This window comes from Phalacrocorax carbo, chromosome 5 (genome assembly GCF_963921805.1).
Source record: "Phalacrocorax carbo chromosome 5, bPhaCar2.1, whole genome shotgun sequence".
NCBI classification, from domain to species: domain Eukaryota; kingdom Metazoa; phylum Chordata; class Aves; order Suliformes; family Phalacrocoracidae; genus Phalacrocorax; species Phalacrocorax carbo.
Window position 1 is genome coordinate 35,982,048 of NC_087517.1, and position 20,441 is coordinate 36,002,488.

Here is a 20,441-nt window from a genome sequence, read left to right on the forward strand (position 1 = left end):
TCTACTTGTAACACCTTCACTCAACTCTTACTGTGTTCTGTCTCTCAGAGTAAAACCATTAATTTCCTCTTTTTCTTCTTTTGTCCTTTTTAATAGGTAGAGGAAGAAAGGTAAGATTTCCTTTACATTGGTTTCTTAAAATGTATTACAACTGTTAAAAGAATCTCTTGCACTTCCTTGGAGCACTTCACAGAAATATAAGATCTGTTAAAAACACTTAATTCTTTCCTCTTGATCTTCATTAGTGGCTAGGGAGATTGCAGTCCACATGGAACAAATGCTGGGATGCAGGCAGAAATTCTGGTCTTAATATAGAGAATCCCTTGACTGAAAATCCCTGCTGTCTACATAAAAGCAATTCCAGTTTGAGTAGTTCGGTTGTTTCATCTCTAGCTGTGCCACAAAAAGAGGGAAGGGAACACTAAGCCATTAGAAGCCAAACTTAAAACTTTCAGCTTGTTTATTGCTGAGACATAGCCACCCAGCGTGCAGTAAGTAGCACAATCCCTCTAACCATTCCTACTGGAATTGTTAAAACTTTGTGCAGGAGGCATGTCTGTATTATGGTGGAAGGTGTTACTATGTCTTGTCTAGCTGTCCTTGTATTAGCTTTGACCTATTCCTAATTCAGGTATCAATCACAAGATAGCTGTTGCTCTACTGCCCATAGGCTGGAGCAGCCACTGAGAAACACTGAAATATGAGACACAGCTGGTACATCATCTTTGCAGCCTGTCTTGCGTACGGCTACACCTGAGGTCATAGAATCATATAATTATTAAGGTTGGAAATGACCTCTAGGATCATCAAGTCCAACGTCCAACCCAACACTACCATGCTTCCTAAACCATGCCCTGAAGTGCCATGTCTAGGCATTTTTTGAACACCTCCAGGGATGGTGACCCCACCACCTCTCTGGGCAGCCTGTTCCAATGCCTGGCCACTCTTTCAGTAAAGAAATGTTTCCTAATATCCAACCTAAACCTCCCCTGATGCAGCTTGAGGCCATTTCCTCTTGTTCTATCGCTAGTAACTTGGCAGAAAAGACCAACACCCACCTATGGTGGTAATACACCTAAGGTAAGGTGTATTTACAGGAGCCTAAGTGACACCTTTGACTGCTAGGCAAACTTAACCCACAGCTACTTCACCTTCACCACAGCATTGACGTGATGAGTTCCAATGCAATGTTACACTTACAAATTCAAGCTTTAAAAGATATTTTTACACTCCTCATTGATCTAAATAGTGTTTTTAATAAGAATTTTGGTTTTCTTACATTTGCTATTGTATTTCATTATTATGCTTAACCGTGAGTAACTGGGGTTCTGTATAAATCACTGGAGGATTGCACAAATATAAAAATACTCCTCAGCCATATTTAAATGTATGAAACCATGCTGAAAACAGGTTTTTTTGCATCCTTTCTACTTTCACCATGGTAATAATTTGGGCCACCCAAGGCAGCTTGCATATCATCATGGCCATGTTCGAGTCAACACTAAGTAAAACACTGGCAACTGTTACCCAAGGACTTGTGAAGGTCCTTTACAACAGGATGCTCTGCAGGAGGTGGGTCTGCCAGAGCCCGAGTGCTCGACGGGGGTGCTTGGTCCAGGCACTGACGAAGAACCAGGATGATGTGCTCTTGCACAGAGCCACACTTCTGTGGGCAGTACATCTCAAAGTATGCAATTAAACAAAGAGGAGATCTATTCATACAAAAGAAATTAAAATACATTCTGATAAATGAGCTTCTAAGATAGTAAGCAGCTACAAGAAATAATAGAAATAATTTTTAGGTGATCAAGTATATACACTTGCTAAAACCGAGTAGCTGTCTATATAGAAGTAACTTATGGAAATAAATGGAGTAACCAGCTTATTATTACTTGATAAATGTGGCAGGAAATTTTTTATCTTTGCAAAGTCCTCTTTTTTCCCTTAATAAATCATTTACCACCAATAGGTCTAAACACAGTAATTTGAATGCAACAGTAATCATTGTCAACATATTCAGCTCAAAGAAAAGTCAATTGGCAAATACTGTGTCCTTTACTCTGAAGCTATGTGACGTCATTTTGTATTCTGTCCCTACACTGGAGATGGACATGCAGTTTTTTTACGTCCATAAATTTAATGATATGAATTTTAATTTAAGACCTTGAAGAAATGAAGTCTGAATGCTGCTGTGGCCTCTGCATTTCATATGTATCAAATAATCCAATAATAGAACGACAACATGTTTTCTACTACTTAAATATCATGGTAATTGTTTAGTTTGACTCTTCTTTCAGCCAGTGTGTTATGCAGTTAAGGAAAGTCTGTTAATTTATAGCCTGCATTTAATCAGTGTCCATAGTCATTAAAAATAGTATGGATTAGCTATCGCAGGTACTTTAATTTAGTCTCAGTAGTATCCTTAGAGAAATCTTAGCGTTTGTCATAGTCACAGGGATGGTTTTGGTGAAACTGGTACTGTTAATTAACTTTCACTTGTTTTCTGCCATCTGATGTTTTCCTTTTTCCTTCAGGGACAAAAAGGAGAACCTGGAATAGTGCCGCCTGTAAGTCCAGTTTTTTCTTCATTTAGCAGCATACCCTAGAAGTGTATGTTTTAGTGCTTTAAAGCAGAATTGTGGTAATCAAGGAAATAGAACAAAAAATGTACAGACTAGGAATGAAAGGAATGGAATTAATTATGCTGTTTCATATATGTAACACTAGAAATTCTGTCAATTACATTTTGGGAAAAAATCCTACTGAGTTAAATCTATCATAATCTTTACTTTTATTGTTAAAATTTTGTGGAGGTATGATGGTAAATTAGGATTTGGAAAATGTACACACACTTCAGAAAACTGGTGAAATAAATTGTCACTTTCTATCTTTATTATCCCCTTCTAGCATGAAGACAAATTAAAAGAATTGTTAAGTTGAGACAAAATAATTGTATTATTTTGTAGTTATTAATACAATACATATTGTATTAATATGTAGTATTTTTAAAAATAACAATGATACTTCTAAGATTTTGCTCATTTTGCTTATAAAAATACTCCAGACTGGAAAGAGATAATCTGTGGAATTCATGTTGTTCCACCCCCCCCCCCCCCCAAAAATAAAAAAAAAAAGAAAAAGCCTTATAACTTGCCTCGTACTTTAATTTTGTCTTTTGCTATATACTTTTCAATAACTTGAATTCATATTGCGTTCTCTAGGTTTCAGGAATACGAGGCCGCCCAGGACCAGCCGTGAGTGTTTTTTTGATCTCTTTCTCTGGTGATACCATTTTACACTTTCTGCCATTTCTATTTTGTATTGTGAGGATGATGTGTAGGGGGACTCTTCCATGCCTGTAATGGGAATTGTCTGCAAAGCCACTGGATTTGAGGAGGCAATAAGATTATGGCATTTTTTACTAGCCTCAGGTCAGCCCATGCCCTAAGTGAACGGATGAGTGCTTGTAGTACATGCATGCCTGAGGAACTTTGTGCGAGGTTGATGCTGGAGGATGTTTTTTTTAGCAGGGATCTAGCTGGAGAAGGAGGAGATGCAGTATGCTCCCTGGGTGCGCCAAGCAGAGAGCACTTCTGGACTAGCAGGAAGGGTGTCTCAAACCCATACATCTCTGCATTAAGAGCCTCCAGCATTCAGAAAACCTTTGCTAAATTAACCTGTGGAGCAGATGAGAGCTGAAACCATTTTGTAGATCTCTGCATCCTGGTTCTACTCCCTTCAGGCAATGTAGAAATGAGATGAAATATTGAATACTTGGCGATTGTAGCTGTTTTCTTTATGATCATGTGAAAAAAACACCACAAATTAATTTTCATATAAGCATTGCATTTTATATTTTCAGAGCATTATTAATCATTAGCTAGTTTAAAAGGTACTTAATATTTCTGATCTTTCTTTTAGGGACCTCCAGGCTCACAAGGACCACGAGGAGAACGAGGACCAAAGGGAAGACCTGTAAGTTATTAAACATCTTAGAAATCAAGTACTGGACTAAGTTCAAAAGGTTAGGTGGCTTTAAACTGTCTTCTAGAGTTATCAGAACTTTGCTGGTGTTGTCCAAGAATCAGGTAACAAGCAGAAAAATGTTTGTATCTCACCATTTCCCGGGTAGATTGAAACCTGCATGTTTTGAGATAATTGACAGAGGTTTAACAGTATTTCCACTAAAAGCCATGCTTTCTCAACAGTTACCCAAAGTAGTGTCTGAGAACGTGGCTTTCTCCAGGATTTAAAACCAAAGCCAGAACAAAAAAACCCTGGAACATCATGTTTGTCTATTTAAGAATTTGCTGATTACTATTGTGCATGAATAGTAGTGTGAGCTGTGTGGCTCCGAGTATTTCAGTAAAGGCAAAGCTCAGGAAGTTAGCAGGACTTAATACATGACTACATATATTGGTATGCTGGTGAATAATATAATCAAGATTGCTCAGTGGAAATAAAGATTTCAGGAGGGAATTTCAGTGTCTGTATGTAAGAACCACAGAAAGGCCAAAAGGGAGTGCTGAAAATACCAGAAGCTACATCTTCCTGTTGAAAAGCTTGGTCAAAGAGCAGAAGCTGCTAAAAGATTTTAAAGAGTTTTATTGTTGTAATTTCTATGTGGATATTTTCCTATCCCTCAGGAGAGAGCAAGCCAATACTGAGTTTAGGAAAAGGCCTAAAACTGACTCCTTTCTGCTGTTGCTCCAGTGAGTGCCTGTTGTCCATAGATGGTAATGACACTTCTAAAGCAGTGGAGTACGTAGCCTCTTTGAGATGGATGCCAAGCCACTGCTGCTCTCTAGATCACCATAAGATGTTTGTCTGATGAATGAGTATCAAGATGCTTAAAAGAATTCTGAAAGTAATTGTGAAATCTTGTGGTGTGCAGAAGAATCTTGACTGTGTTTATCGATGTGTCTGAAGTGCTTTCCTAGCATGCAGTATTATGAATGAGGTGCTAAATAATTTCTGATTCTGTGCCGTGCATCCCTTGTATGTCTCTACAGAGTGGTGGCTAGAAGCACCTAAAATACTGGAAGGTTGTAAATAGTTCTGAGTTCCTTTGACACAGGTTGTTATACTGCTTTCAAGGAATATCAAGGGAATAGGAGCCAGTCAGCTCCTTTGAAAATGTTATGTCAAAGGTTCTGGTGAGCTGTGTGTATGTCAGAGTGTAGGTCTGAGATGAAAGAGCACTGCTTTAGTTACAGATGGACTGCTAGTGCAGGATTTTTTATTTTTAGTTGTTGAAAAAAAATGTTAGCTCACATCTATATTTTATATTATGATAACCTCTCTGCACATTGTTTGCAGTTGGTTTAAAATGCCTCATGGAGCAGGTAACCTTGTACAGACACCCTTTGTAAAATTAGTCTGCATAAATACATTGTGGACGGCTGGTATTAGAAAACCACCAACTACATTTCTAAGACTTTTGTTTGTTTCTTTGGAATTTTTTTTGTTCTTTAAATGGGTTCCTCCTGACCAGTGAGCAGAAGGAACTCAACCTTGCTATGGATCTCTGCCTTTTGCAAAAGCAGGACACTTGGATGTAAAGTGAATTCAAGAGTATTAGCATATTTTTTTACTTCAAATTCTTCATTAGTGCGTATTTTTTACTTCAAAATGTAACAATGAGAGAGAAGCAGCTAGGGGATAGCATGTTTGCGTTTGAAAAATGTGTCTAGGGAGAGGGAATTTTGGAGCATGATACAATTTCAGGTGTTTACAAATGATCTTTTGAAGACAGACAATAAGCTTGAGCATCCTCAGAACCATTGATAAGTTTTGTTCCAATACGGGGTTACACAATCAATATGGATTGCAGTAGCAGTTAAATTAGGTAGTAGTTTGAGAGTGTTCTACCATGACCTGCATTTAACTTTATTCCCCTACAGGCAAAACCTGCAGTAGTTTCCTGAACACCAGCAGCAATAGGCCACGATGAGTCAATTGCGTGTTTAAATGGTGCCACCTCGTGGCCTGCGTGAGAACTTTTTTTTTTTTCCCCCCAAACCTCACTGGCGTTGAGCTGGTGAGAGAAAACGAAAGAACTTTTAAAAATATACATATAAATAGATAAATAGTACAAAATAAATAAAAATACAATAAGGATTTTATTATAAAACCCCAACATTGGTTATATACCACTGGTTAGTTGCCACCTACAAATGCAAACATGCTTTTCCAGGGCTTTTTGGGTTTTGGAGTGGGGGCTTGCAGTGTTGCTCTTGAAGAAGGCTTGATTTTTGGTGACTAAAAAGTAGGTCCTTTTCTAAAAAGAAACGAAAAAAAAGACCTTTGTCTATGTCAGATTTTGTTAAGGTGTCTTGATTTGGATATTGAAAATCAGTAGTTGTATTAATGCTTGCTTAATTTTGATAGGCCACTGTTTTCTTTTGATATTGAGAATAAACTGAAGAAGCTAACTCATTCTTTTCCCCCTTTGGACAGTATATACTTTTAGGTTTGGCAGTGTGTGCTTTTCTTTACAATAGAAACATTAAATAATGTTATCTGCTAGAACCTTCTGCTTCCATCCAACATGCACAAATCTTCTAAATTTGTTTCAGGATACCATCTATTCACAACTCATTCTGTGAGGAGGGTGTGTGTGTACAATTATGTCTGATAAGAAAAAGATTTCCCTCTGCTTGCTAGGCTTATAGGAATTTCAGACCATAAAGATAGGTGGAGAATTGAGAGAATTAGCTCATTCACTGGGATTTTCTAGGAATCCTATTGTCAATGCTACCCCAGTGTAGCCCTTTCCCAAGGGAAGGCTTTTGCTTTAATGTGTGAACCATACTAGTTCAAACCATACTAGTTCAGACATAAACTCCACTGGAATGTGTTGCAGACTACAAGGAAACACAGTCCTCATCTCACAGAAATATAAGCAATCTGTCTGATTATAATTGTGTTTGTAAAGATGACTCACTGAGCCAGGCTTCCAAAGCTTTATTTTAAGGATCCTTAAAGTAGAAGAGCTCATTAAACAGTAGAAGATCTTTCCTTGATGTAGCCAAGCATTTTTATTCTAATGAAGAAGTGACAAGCACTTTAAAGTCAGTATTTATGGTTGAATTATATCTTTATTGGCCCTGTTGCTATTGATTTTGTTCCACTAATGTTTTATTAGCAGCTTCCGTATTTAATTTTAGTTCTGACACAAGATAAGATGAATGCAGTTTAGGAATCAGAAGTGAGTGATCAAAATGGGAACAATGGGATGCCCTCCCAGCCTATTCTGCAAATACTAGCTAGAGATACCATCAACGCCAAGGCAGTTACTCTGCATTTTTGGCAGTGCAACTGTGTTGAGAATTCAGCAATAGTATGAGCTGTCTTTAAACCATTCATGATGTGAGGAGGCTGTAAAAATCCAGCCTTACACTGGAGTTTCCTAAGCATGAGTATGTATGTACACTAACCTGAGTAATCTGTATTTTAGAAGTAAATTCTTGATATTCTATATTGTGTGCAAAGCTAAACAGTTTTTCAGGAATAGTATACTCTAGTATGGAATGATAGGAAAGCTGAGTTTCTGAAAGAGCATGTGAGAGAAATTGCTGCAGTTTATTTTTGTGTTAGATATGACTAATTTTAGCCAGTGGTTCTGATCTGAAGGTAGGAACAGGTCTTGAGGGGTGTTGTTTGTTTGAAGATCTTTATGAAGGAATACAGATTTATCACACACAAGGCAGTTGTTTGCCAGTTACAATGATTTTCATGAATACCTTTGCACACTGTTGACTTTTCTGTTTTTGTTTCAAGGGTCCTCGGGGTCCTCAAGGGATCGATGGTGAACCTGGTATCCCTGGCCAGCCTGGTGACCCTGGTCCTCCAGGGCATCCTACCCACCCAGGACCAGATGGACTAAGCAGGGTAAGTTTTATGCTTGCTTTAGTAGAAAATGAAGTGAGTGTTGGGCCTGATCCACATGATACAGAGAGTAACTTCCGTTCGCTTCAGTGAACATGGAACGCTGCGCCCACAGTTCCCGTCTCCCAGTCATGAGGGACAGCAGCTGGAGGCAGTGCAAGTTGTGCCAAAAATTTGGCCAAGTTGAACATGGGAAACCTTGGCAAGGACACACCTTTCACAATGGGTTTTAGAATCTAGAAAAAACAAGGTACCCAAATCTAAAACCCTCAGTAGGGTCCCGTTACTTCCCTCTGACTTAAACCCAAGGGATCTGGGGAATAGTACAGAGAAACTGGTATACCAAATTAGGAATACAGAAAAGAAAAAAATAAGGTTAATTATAAATAACAAAATAACTAATGGGAGAAATGAAAATGTGGTTAAGTATACTTTTTGCTGGGAAGATTAAGTAAGGAATTGTTTGTGAAAAGCAGTGCTGACCAGCCGCAGATACAGGCAAGGTGTTCTGCAAGACTTTTTTTCTTTTTCCTCCACCCCTCCCTACCCCCTCTCTTCTATGGAACACTAATTGTGATTGGCAATGACATACATATTCTAACTTTTCAAGTATATTCAGTTATTGCTGTTTGGAATATATTTGTTTTGATTTCTCACTCCATTGTTCCTGCAACATTACTGAAAACAATAGAGTTATACTGACAATAAGCTGAAATATCCATGTTAGGCCAACGGCTTGCAAGTTTGGGCAAGATTTCTTGACTTAACCGTTTTTCCAAATAGTCCTGAATCCAGCAGACTCAGCCCAAGTAAATATCTTCAGCTCGGAGGAATCTCTTAGAATCACAGAAGCACCAGGATGGGTGTTGGACCACCATCCTTCATAGACATCCACAGAAAATATGAAAGAATAGGTGTGGCCAGAGATCTAAGACATTTTTGGTTTGTATTCCTGTCTCTGAAGCTAGGAAATCTCCAGCCTTGTGGAAAATGTTTTTGGAGACCAGTCTGATGCGGAACAAACTGTAAATCTTAGAAGACTTGAATGCATCTTTGTGCTCTTGTTTTTTCTCAGCCACTGTAAGCTCTGGCCTGCCACGAGTGAGGATCTGGCTCTGAATGAAACAAAATAAGACTGTTGATTTCAACTCTATGTTTGCAGAAGAAAGGCACTGAAGGTTCTTCCTGCTCTAACTCATTTGTGTCTTTGAATTGGCCTGAACAGCAGGTCGATAAGGGCAACACATTTAATTCTGATTTGTAATCGTAAAATCAGCTACATTTTCATTTACCTTAAGATATTTCAGAACTTGAAGCACAGTAAGTGAAAACAAAAGAAAGGCTTAGAAGACATGAAGGAATATTGCAGGTGAAGTTAAGGTGTGATTTAAATTTGAAGATAGTGAAAGAAATCTAATTAATTTCATGGGAGGCTTTACTCATTTTAGGACATTTTCCCATTTGTTTAATATTAAAGTGAAGGTAGAGTCAGAAGAGTAAGCAGACAATATGATGCATTCAACTGGTCTTTGAGGCCTTAAACCACCTCAAATTTACAGGAAATAAAACTTTTATTTTAGCTATTAAAACAAGAATTTAGCTGTTAGTGCTGCAAAGCCAATGTAAATAATGAAGATGCGGTAACATGGATTTTTGCCTATGAACCATCAAAATGACTGACAGCTAAAATCACCCATCTTATTTTTTCAGCCATTTTCAGCTCAGATGGCAGGACTGGATGAGAAATCTGGACTTGGCAGTCAGATGGGACTGATGCCTGGTGCAGTGGTAAGACCAGATTAGCCCTGTACTGTAGAACAGGGTGAAGTGGAGTGCATATGCAAAAACCCAAAGGGGAATTAATCCTCTTCAACTACTTATGTCTCTAGAATCTGGATGTACAGTATGTTCTAGTGCAGTTTTGCACAGTACCTGGAAAAAAGTGAAAAAATATTCTTCTGTTAAAGTGAATTTAAAGTTTCCCCAGCTGTAGACTTCTGTTGTCTTCCTTGCCTCCTTCTGAAATATAGCTGCTACTAACGGTAAGGTACAGGAAAAGAAATGACTGATTTTCTCCTGTCTTGAGTCACTGCAGAGTAACTGGGAAGTGTCAGGTATAATACAAAGCAGAATAATCAAATATGTAACTTTGAAGGCTTCTTTTCACCTTGTGACATCAAATATAGTTATTGTAAAAATTATTTCTGAAACCAGCTGTTAAGTGAAAGCTGTGCTTTATTAATTTAAGAAAGCCATTCTACTTCTCCAGTGGGTCCAGTTTTATCATTGTCATCTCTCATTGATTAGATATGCCTTTTACTTACCAGTGCACTGGGGACCTAAAGGCAACACTGAAATTTTTTACTATTTATGAAAGCTGTTCCACCATCCTAAGCTGTGTCTGCTAGAACTCTTGGGGTTGTTTTTGAATATTATCTTTCACAACACGTATTTATCACACTGTGATATCTTGAAGATACTGTTACCCTCTTTGCTGTTATTTCCCCACTAGTAACCTCCAAACTCAGTTTCAATACAATTTGAAAGTTTCTAAAGATAATCTGATATTTTGCATTAGGATTAATGGTGATTTCTTCCAAGAACTTTCATTTTTTATTAATGTGTCTCATCAGTGAATTTGCTGTGCAGACATGCAATGATTTGTTCCACAAATGTCCTAGTTACTTTGTTGCCCTCCATCATTTTGCTTAATCCTTTCCCTCAATTTGTCCTGAGACATTGCATCTCTTGTACTTGCCTCTTCTTTTGTCATTCTCAAATATGATTTGTTTTAATTTTAGTATCTCTTTTAAGGTATTTTTTTTTCAATATCTAGGTCTCTCTAAGGCCTTACACAAAGTCTACTAAAGCCAGTTGGCACTCACTTATTGTCTTTGCATTGATTCATCATGTTCTGTGATATACTTTCTTCCTTCCCTTGTAAACTGAATAGCTGACAGTCTTTCAGCTGAACCATTGTTTTTTATGTTTTGTTTTTAAAGTTGTTCAGAATTCTTAAATGGCTTATTACTAACTGTTCTACATTTGATTTGTAAAAATTAGTAAAAATTAATGAATTGTGTGTAAAAGACCTAAAACTTGAGCCTCTGTCAAAACGCAAGTTATTGTCTACCATAGATATTTTTGTATTGCTAGAAGCAAGAGAATTACTTTCAGACAAGATTTGGGTTACTTCATGGTATAATTTACAATTAAGCATGAGATTTTCCCTAAAAATCACATGAAATTTTTAAAGGGGAAATCTGAATTTTCTGTTACAAGCCACAACCATTTGGAAGCTGTTTTGGTGGTTTGTGTGATTCATGAAAATATGTCCTTCCATTGCTGCTTGTTGCTGCTCATGGCTGAGAACAGCAGCATGAATTTATTTTGTCATTGATTCCATTATGAGATTAATCTGAGTAATGGGATTCCCTTCAAGGGAAGATTATTCCCACCCAACTCCGTCCTGTTATTACGTTTTTTCAGTGGAGCTATACAGGCAGCCCAGTCATTCTGACTGATTCCAGAGACCATGAGGTTCCAGAAAGCAAGCAAGACCATATTTTCAGCTGCAAATGAATTTACACTGCTGTGGCTTTCTGAGTTTGAAGATTTCCATTCTATATACTTTTATATTTCATAACATCAGCCTCCTGAGTAAAAGCCTTTCCAAGGGTTTGACCATGGAAATGTTATCTTGGAGGTCACTATCAGGCCATTTTGCTGTCTTTGTAGGGTGAATGGTACTTGGGGAAGGGTGGTTTCCAGTGTGTAACAAGTTATGATTTTGATAGGGTCCAGTGGGTCCAAGAGGTCCTCAAGGTCTCCAAGGAAAACAAGTAAGTACTTCACCTCAGGGGTTTTAAGGTAATTGGCCAGAGATGAAGGCAAAGCACATAGTAACTGGTGGGTGTGTGCATCTCTCAGGCAATGTCCGTCTTCAGCGACACATGGCTGAATGCATCTTCATCTAGAAGTGAATCGGGACATGCTGCTCTCAGGAGCTATGCACCAGATGTACTCTGTACACAGAAATTAACTCAGAACAACTTATTAGATCTTTAACAACGTTTTAGCCCAACACACATTTTTTTAAGGAGGGAACAGCAATGAAAATGTTGGCTGTTTTTGTTTCAGTATTGGCATGGTGTTAAGTTTCCAGTGGGGTTTGTGTATGGCACAGGACTTACCTAAAGCTTGAGGGATTTTAGTATCCAACCTTCACACATTTTGCAATATGAGCTGGTTCTGAATTAGAATCCAGACAGCCCCATGGGCTGTGATTTTCCTGATACATGGATTTTAATTTATATCCTTATATTTTTACTGTTTTGGAATTTGTAACTGTATTAATCTTTGGTTAATTTTAGGGTGGTGCTGGCCCCACAGGCCCACCTGGTGAACCTGGGGATCCAGGACCTATGGTAAGACCAATAAATACAAACATTTCTACAATGAAATTGCAGACAATATATTATAGATCCTTACTTCAGAACAGATACTTTTTTCGTGTTGTCTCAGCTGAAGCTACTAAGTAAATAGTAAAGACTGTGGTGTTCAATGCATGTTGTCCTGAATGAGGGAATTTGAATCGTTTTGAACATGCAAAATCATGATTATAGTATAAAAAATCATTATTACTTTTCCAGCACAGACCTAAGGATGGCTAAGCACTGGTAAAACCATACCTAGTAGTGTAACTTACACAAAGGATGATGAGAATATTTATTTTGGAGGTGATAGAATGATTCAAAAATAAAAGGAAGAGCCAGGGAATTGGAACAACAGCAACTGTGATTTTTAATGTTTTTTTTTTTCCTGCTAAAGAATCCATCCTATATTTTCATATAACGTAATGCAGGTTTCTTAGGGGCAGGATGGTAAGTAAGAGCACTACAAAATAAAGCAAGGGCTCTTAGGCATAAAATAATCATTTTTCTACATGTTTTTTTTTTTATAAAATCAGGCTTTGAAACGGAGTAAATAGATATTTTAGTAATGACCACATTGACTTCTCAACAAATATATTTATTTTTTAGGGTCCAGTTGGTTCTCGTGGACCAGAGGGACCTCCAGGCAAACCTGGTGAAGATGTAAGTTTGTTATTCTTTGTATCTTGTTTTATTTTTAATAAAATAAATACTGGCATCTTTGAGACAATGACTAACCAGCAGATGTGCCTGTTGTAACTCCTTTTATCTATTTATTTTTCTTTGTAGTCATACTCTTCATTAAGTGCAGTGTCATAACTATAAATCTTGGCAACCCTTTTCGAAACACTCATCTTTTCCTTACATGTCACTCTCAAACGTAAAGTTTAAGCACTGGCTCTTTATTATTTCTTGCCTCAGCCAGCTCTTCAGCTGAGATGTCTGTCTTGAAATCAAACATAATATACCACAGTTAGGAGGGGGCACTGGAGGAGTCTCCTCTCTTTGGGATCGCAAGATGAGTTAGAATAACTGTACACAATAACATTCACCTGGATTTGAACAATAAAATTTTAGTATTTAAACTTTTTAAACTTCTTAATAATTTATTATATTCATAACTATTTTATGACTCTATGCATGTACACATATATGTAAGATGTATGCATTATACATGTTGCATAAGTATTTACATACTGCACAACAATAGCCTAAGAATTTACTGGTAGATGTATATTATTTGGTTGCAAGGAACCTGAATTGGAATTTGTAACTTGGAAATGAGTTGAAAGCTGCAGATGCCGCGTATTTTAGTATAAAAAATAACATAGCTTGTGTAACGGCTGCTTTCTCATTAAACTGTACAAAGAGTTACAAGAATCTTTGGAAACAGTTATCTCAGTGCAGTGAAGCTAAATCTTGATACTGCTCTAAGAACTTCCTCCACTTCCAGTGTATGTATGGGTTTTAATTACATTTGTGAAGCACTTAACGTTCTCTCTGTCCAGAAACTCTTTTTCTGAAGCCTTTCATTTTTCTGCAGCCCAGAGTCCTGGATGTATTTGAACTGATTGATGCATATAAAGGAATGTTTGGTTGTGACTGGAGTCAATCTTTGAAACATGCTTCTTTAGTTCTGCCATGTTTTCTTTCCTACTGCTTGAGTGTTGTCGTTGAACCTCAGCTCACTCACTACCCCCTGGTGGGATGGGGGAGAGAATCAGAAGGATGAAAGTGAGAGAATTCGTGGGTTGAGATAAAGACAGTTTAATAGGTAAAGCAAAAGCCACGCACACAAGCAAAGTAAAACAAGGAATTAATTCACTCCTTTCCATCAGCAGGAGGGTGTTCAGCCGCCTCCAGGAAAGCAGGGCTCCATCACACATAACAGTTACTTGGGAAGACAAATGCCATCACTCCATATGTCTCCCCTTTTCTTCTTTACCCCCCAGCTTTATGTGCTGAGCATGACGTCAGATGGTGTGGAATATCCCTTGGGTCAGTTGGGGTCAGCTGTCTCAGCCGTGTCCCCTCCCAACTCCTTGTGCACCCCCAGCCCACTCGCTGGTGGGGTGGGGTGAGAGGCAGAAAAGGCCTTGACTCTGTGTAAGCCCTGCTCAGCAATAGCGAAAACATCCCTGTGTTATCAACACTGTGTTCAGCACAAATCCAAAACACAGCCCCATGCTAGCTACCAGGAAGAAAATTAACTCTCTCACAGCCAAAACCAGCACAATGACACAGATAATAGTCACTGACCCAGAATGAAATGATACAAATTTTAAAACATTTCAGCAGAAGGAGAAGTAACAAGCTACAATGCAGGCAGTTTTCAATTGCTGTTGCTATGGAAGATTGAAGTAATTTGACTCTGTGTGAGGATGACAAAAGGTTGCCTCATTAATTCACAGGAAAAATACGCTGCAGTGCCATATTGTGATGCTGATTTTGTGCTCAGTCTTCAGTTCCTGCAATTCTTTGTTGAAAGCCCTTTTTTAAGTTAATATGTATAATGCACATTGCTAGTGATGTGTTCAGTTGATTTATATCACTGAAATTGTTTCAGTAAAGAGTATATTTATAATATAGATGTGAATGTCCTAATTTGTTGGAATAGGAGAATGTAAGAGAAGCTAATTTTCACATTTGCTAGTTTCATGTGTTCCTTTTTTTTCTTTCCTTAGGGTGAACCTGGTAGACCAGGACAAACCGGTGAGCCTGGATTTCCAGGATCTCCAGTAAGAGCATGATTGTTTACATTTTAGCAAAATAATCATAGCTATGTCATCACTATCTCTTTCAACAATGAGTGCAAAGCTCTGCCATTCAATTTCTGAAGTACTTGTGTTAGTTTACTCTAATGATCCAGATAAGTGTTATAGCTCAGAACCAAACAGGTGATTCAAAAGTCCTTGAGTTAATCCTGAGAGTCATTTCACAGGTATGCATTTCAATTGATTCATAGTTGAAATAGGCATAAAACTGGTGACAATATGTGCAAGTTGTACTCCTTTCCTAGTATTTCACGTGGTCATTTGCAATCATGTGCAGGAAGTGCTCAAAGGTTATAAAATTATGTCGGGTAGGGGTGGCACTGTTTATCTTTATAACATGCAGTCAGAGAGCAGGGGAAGAGGGGATTGTGTCATAGACATATATAATTTATTTTTATATATACTTTCAATATGCAAATGTGATTAAAGGATTTCCAGATAATACATACTTGTACTGCAGAGGAAACTTTTCATGGTTTACACTAGAAATAGAAGAAAACAGGTGTATCTGATGATAAAATGAATGGCATCATTTTATCCACCTGATACACATCCTCTCTTAAGCTGCCTCCTGTTCTTTTTAAGTGTCTGGTTCTTGCCTGGCAATTTTGTTAGCAACAGGAGATACGATCTCTTGGAGAGAGAATGGTTTTTTAACAAGGCAGTGTTGTTTCCTAAGCTTTCCTCCTAAGTTTTATGGATCAAAGACAATGTTTTACAAACTGCTTGAGGCAAATGTAGTCTGTGGAGTATAGTTCTGTTCAGATCAAGCTGTTTTGATCAATAAAATAATCTTTTAGAAGACATTCTAATGAAGGAAAGAAGTACTGCACCTGCACACACACACAAAAAATCTCATGAAAAGTTTGCTGCAATGGCATAGCACTGTAGAGAACAGCCTGATCAGAGAAGTGTGCCATGCCTTGATCAATGATGAGGCCCATAGACTGCTATGGAGATACCCAATGGCTGTTTTCCCTTGTACATGATTTACCTCCTTGCCATGTGACTTGTCCCACGTGTGTGTGCTTCATCATTTGATTGCCCTGGTTATATAAGCTGTAATACTGGAATACATATGCCACTGAGCACAGGCCACATAAAAAAAGTTTTTATGGGCTACATTCAGCCTAAACAAGCATAATTTGTACAACTTCAAATTTACAGGCAACACCAGTATGACAACAGACATCACCTTCACTGAGAAACTCATTGAGTATAATGTCAAACAATCTAATATATTAATCTCAAAGATTTCATACCTTTATAAAGTAATTTTCCCTTTAGGAGTCCACAAACTCTGGACAAATTTCCCACTGAACTATATGATCAAGCATTTTTCATATAATTGTCTATGGGAAGACAAAGACCTTTCTAACGTTCCTTCATGCTAGCAAGGAAACATCTTGTCTGTATGTGAAGCTGTAAACTATAAAGCTTTTACTAACAGTGAAGATATACATAATGCTAAGACTGTCTAACTTAGCGTGTTATGCTGTATCTGTGACCCGCTCAAATGCTATGACTCACTATATTATGTCACCAAGGTGAAGGAGTGTTAGGACTATTAGTATTAATGCTGCTATCCTGTTCCCTGTTAGCAGCATTATCACTAGGTTCATCTGCAGAAATAAGGATTTTATTTGTTTTTTTCTTTTTCCTACTTAGGGACCTCGAGGCTTTCCTGGTGCTCCTGGTCTCCCAGGTCTCAAGGGTCACAGGGTAAGAAACTAGATTTTCCCTCTCCTTATAGATGATGTTTCCAGGCAGTTTCAGTATAAAGGTACTCAACTTCTTTTGTACTAGTGGTGAATTTGACTACACTTTTAGTCCTGCCAATTGCAGCAGAGTCACTGGCATTTCAGAGAAAGAGGGCCTTACAGAAAATGAACACTATTCCCCTTTAAGCTGACCTCTCGTCAAGCTGACTACGTTCTCTAGTGCTTTCTTCACTCTATTTTCAAATGATCTGGGAATCTGGAAGGAGCTTGCATGAGCCCTGCCAAGCTTCAGGAGGCACAAACCTGACAGTTCTCTCACTTTGTTGGCAAGTCTTGTATTAGGGTGGGGAACTTGAGAGGTGGATACGTTTGCAACATGGAGCGATCACAAATTACCAAGCTTTCTGGCCAGAATTTTACTTCAGGGAGGAATAAATAGGTTTCCTGTGCCTCAGAGCCGCCTCCTTGTTGTTTTAGGATTTTTTTAAAAACGTTCTTGTTTTAAAAAGGAAACCAAATCCAAGGAAATGTACCTTGTACAAATAGTTTCCATTTAGGAAATGTTTAAAAACTTTATTCCATCTGGTTTTTTTCTTCTTTATTTTTTTCCTTTCTTGCACTTGCCACCTCAGATCCATTCTTAACGCTTTAGTATCAAGTTATTTTAACAATAGTAATAGGAATGCTTTCTGTGTGTACACATATAAATATAATTTCTCCATATTTTTGTAACTCTTTATAGGGACTGAAAGGACTTGATGGTCCAAAAGGTGAAATTGGAGCAGCTGGAGCAAAGGTATTTTCATGGCCCAAAGAACTAAATGCTTAAGCATGTTTTCTATAATGACAGATAGTAGATCTTTCGAATGCAGCTTTGTATTCAGTCCTGTCAGTGCTATTTGTATACATTATGTAGGGGTGGAGAGGCTACGTGGAACTGCCCATTTTTACTGTGTGTTTGATCCATATAAACTGCTATACAATGACATGTCTGGGCTTTATACAGGAAGAGAGTTCAATAGAGCCAGTCACAATGTCAGCTGATGCTCAGTTTGAGGCCTGTAAGGTATCACTAGGTGAAATGACTGTGGTCTGTCTGTGACACCTGTGTAATACTGAAGACAACAGAGTCTGTTAACAAACAGCCCATACACATCTTGCAATTTTCCACTTGGCCAGTTTGTGGTTCCTGTTGTCTTTATGTGACCAAGCTGCGAGAAGAAAAACAGTTTTCTAAAATTTTTAAAAAATAAAAAATAAATAAATGAATAAAACATAACTAAAACCTGACTCTCCTCTTTTGGATTATCATACTAGAGATTAGCTTGAAAGAAACAGGCATTGGAGAGGAGAGAAAATATATTTTATCAAACTGAATATTTTCACCTAGTATTATTCTCTTAGAATTTTTACCCCCACTGGTACTGCAGCACCCTTACACCTTCACCTCCTGTGTGGTAGCACAGGATACACAGATGAAAGCAATTCTTCAAGATGCATTAAAAGTTATTTTAAAAGAGCATAGAGCACTTTTTTTCAGGCTTTTCTATGTTGATCAGTGCTGATGCTGAAACATTTTCAGCCTAGTGTAGGCGGTAATCGCAGATAGGACAGAACTATTCCTTTAGACTAAAAACATAGTAAATGAAGTGAATCTTCCAAAATCTAAATGTAAATGTGAAATCCGTAGTTAAGGAGAGTTTGTATAAGAAAAGATTTCTTTCCTGAGAATGCCTACCACTTTCTGTGGAGGCAACAGCAAGGGACTTGGTAAAAGCAGTGGAGTGGGTGGTGTGAGCTGTTAGCTAGAACAAGTAGGAGTTAAATCTGCTTCACTGAGTATATGTAAATATGGCATTTCCCATCAGCATGGGAAACAGTGCCCTTGATGCATACAGGTACACACACTCTGCAAATCTGCCTCTTAGATCTAATGTGAGCACAGAGGACAGGGAGGAAACATGTAACTCCATTTTCCTCTAACCTGTTTCCTCTAATTGTGTCATTTCATTTCCATTTCTAGGGAGAAGCTGGACCAACAGGTGCCATGGGTGCGACGGGTCCTCTAGTGAGTGTCATGTGCATTGGATGTTACAGAAGTGGCTTATAAGATTGTACATGCTATTGCCAATAGCAATTTTTTTTTACGTATTCGTATGGAGTGATTTCAATATGAGAAAATCTGATTTAAGGTGCTCTGAGATAGAAATAAAATAATTCAGGCCAGAAATGCACTAGCTAAGAAAACCACGGATGGAGGTTTTTGGAGGTTCCATGCATGACATGGAGGTGAAACAGAGAAACTTTTTCTCAGCACTTGTGGTTTTGGACACTGAATACTTGTGAGAAGTGTAATATGCCAAAAATCAACTCTCAGCAGTGCTTCTTGAATTAAAACACCTTTCTAATATCAGATAATGACATCTCTCTGCAAAGCACTGTTTTGTGTCATGTAGAATGTAATATTCCTGGAGTGGAACCTAGTTTGTGAATGAGACGTAGTAAATGAGATTGCATTATTGACCCTGGTGAGTATATACAGAATTTATTCTAATGTGATTAAAACTGGAAATACTGTTGGAACAGGAAAAGAGAAGTTACAGTCTATTAATTTTCTGCTGGGCAAGCCTGTGAGGCTGCAAGGATCTATATAAGCTGCTACTTCTTTCCTGTTACAGGACAAGATAAATTACACCTGCAGGAGGAAGAAATATAACTTGGTTCTCTAACTGTTGTTTGCATCATCTGTCCTTATCATGCTTATAGTCTCAGTGAACCTTATCATGTTCTTGCTAAATGCAAATAAAGAAGACTGAGCAGAAAATTGCTGAAAAGCGATGCAGTACAAAACTTACTTGAAGTGAAGGAATAGTCAAGTATGTTTTTAAAAAAGTTAAAAGCAAAGAAAAAGAAGGAGAAAAAAAGAGGGGGTGGCTGATGTTGTCTACACTATGATGGGGTGGAGAAATGAGGTGTTTTCCCCTTTTGTTATTCTGCTATGATGAGCTCCTAAATAGAGAACTTTTTGTTCTTTCTTCAAGGGACCTAGAGGAATGCCAGGAGAAAGAGGTCGAATTGGACCACAGGGTGCCCCTGTAAGTAGAATCTTTCTTCATTTCTTGTAATTCTTCCCTTGTTTTACTTAAATTTAAATCCTGAGCCTGAAAGTGTTTATTCATGTGAGTGCTAGTCACTTCCATGGTGAGTTCTGCTTTACCTTAGGAAAGTAAGGGCTGAGTAGAGTTTTGTGGGGTAAGACCTTTCCTACAAATTTCAAAAGTCAAACCAGTTTTAAAAGGAGAATGCTAGCTGTATGGTAATTTCTCATACCAGAGCTGCCCACGAGGCCAAATATCCTCACACCACATTTTTCTGTGATACAAAAATGTCACTTTGTTTCTGTGAAATTTCCCTTGAGAGGCTATTTTCCCCAAAAATTACTGAACAAGGAATAATATTATTGATTATGGCTGGAAAAAAGTTTAAATTTCCATTTCAATTAAGGCTTATAATTTAATTCCAGGTAATAAAGCTGTCTTCTTAAAAAATATTTTGTTTTTCAGCTAAAAGAGGGATTAGCCTTAACGTGAGATCATATTTGAGTAGAAATTTCTTTCTATTAC

The 20,441-nt window shown here is 37.9% G+C and overlaps 1 protein-coding gene across 1 annotated transcript in view; it reads left to right on the plus strand.

Moving 5' to 3' along the window:
* COL5A2 (collagen type V alpha 2 chain) overlaps positions 1 to 20,441 on the plus strand; it is a 114,447-nt gene that overhangs the window by 60,479 nt on the left and 33,527 nt on the right. The window contains exons 3-16 of the mRNA XM_064452028.1: positions 97 to 110; positions 2,535 to 2,567; positions 3,222 to 3,254; positions 3,922 to 3,975; positions 7,783 to 7,893; positions 9,601 to 9,678; positions 11,688 to 11,732; positions 12,264 to 12,317; positions 12,933 to 12,986; positions 15,008 to 15,061; positions 16,766 to 16,819; positions 17,561 to 17,614; positions 18,842 to 18,886; positions 19,860 to 19,913. Coding sequence (XP_064308098.1) covers positions 97 to 110; positions 2,535 to 2,567; positions 3,222 to 3,254; positions 3,922 to 3,975; positions 7,783 to 7,893; positions 9,601 to 9,678; positions 11,688 to 11,732; positions 12,264 to 12,317; positions 12,933 to 12,986; positions 15,008 to 15,061; positions 16,766 to 16,819; positions 17,561 to 17,614; positions 18,842 to 18,886; positions 19,860 to 19,913 — 737 coding nt within the window. The remainder of the gene's footprint in view (positions 1 to 96; positions 111 to 2,534; positions 2,568 to 3,221; positions 3,255 to 3,921; positions 3,976 to 7,782; positions 7,894 to 9,600; positions 9,679 to 11,687; positions 11,733 to 12,263; positions 12,318 to 12,932; positions 12,987 to 15,007; positions 15,062 to 16,765; positions 16,820 to 17,560; positions 17,615 to 18,841; positions 18,887 to 19,859; positions 19,914 to 20,441) is intronic.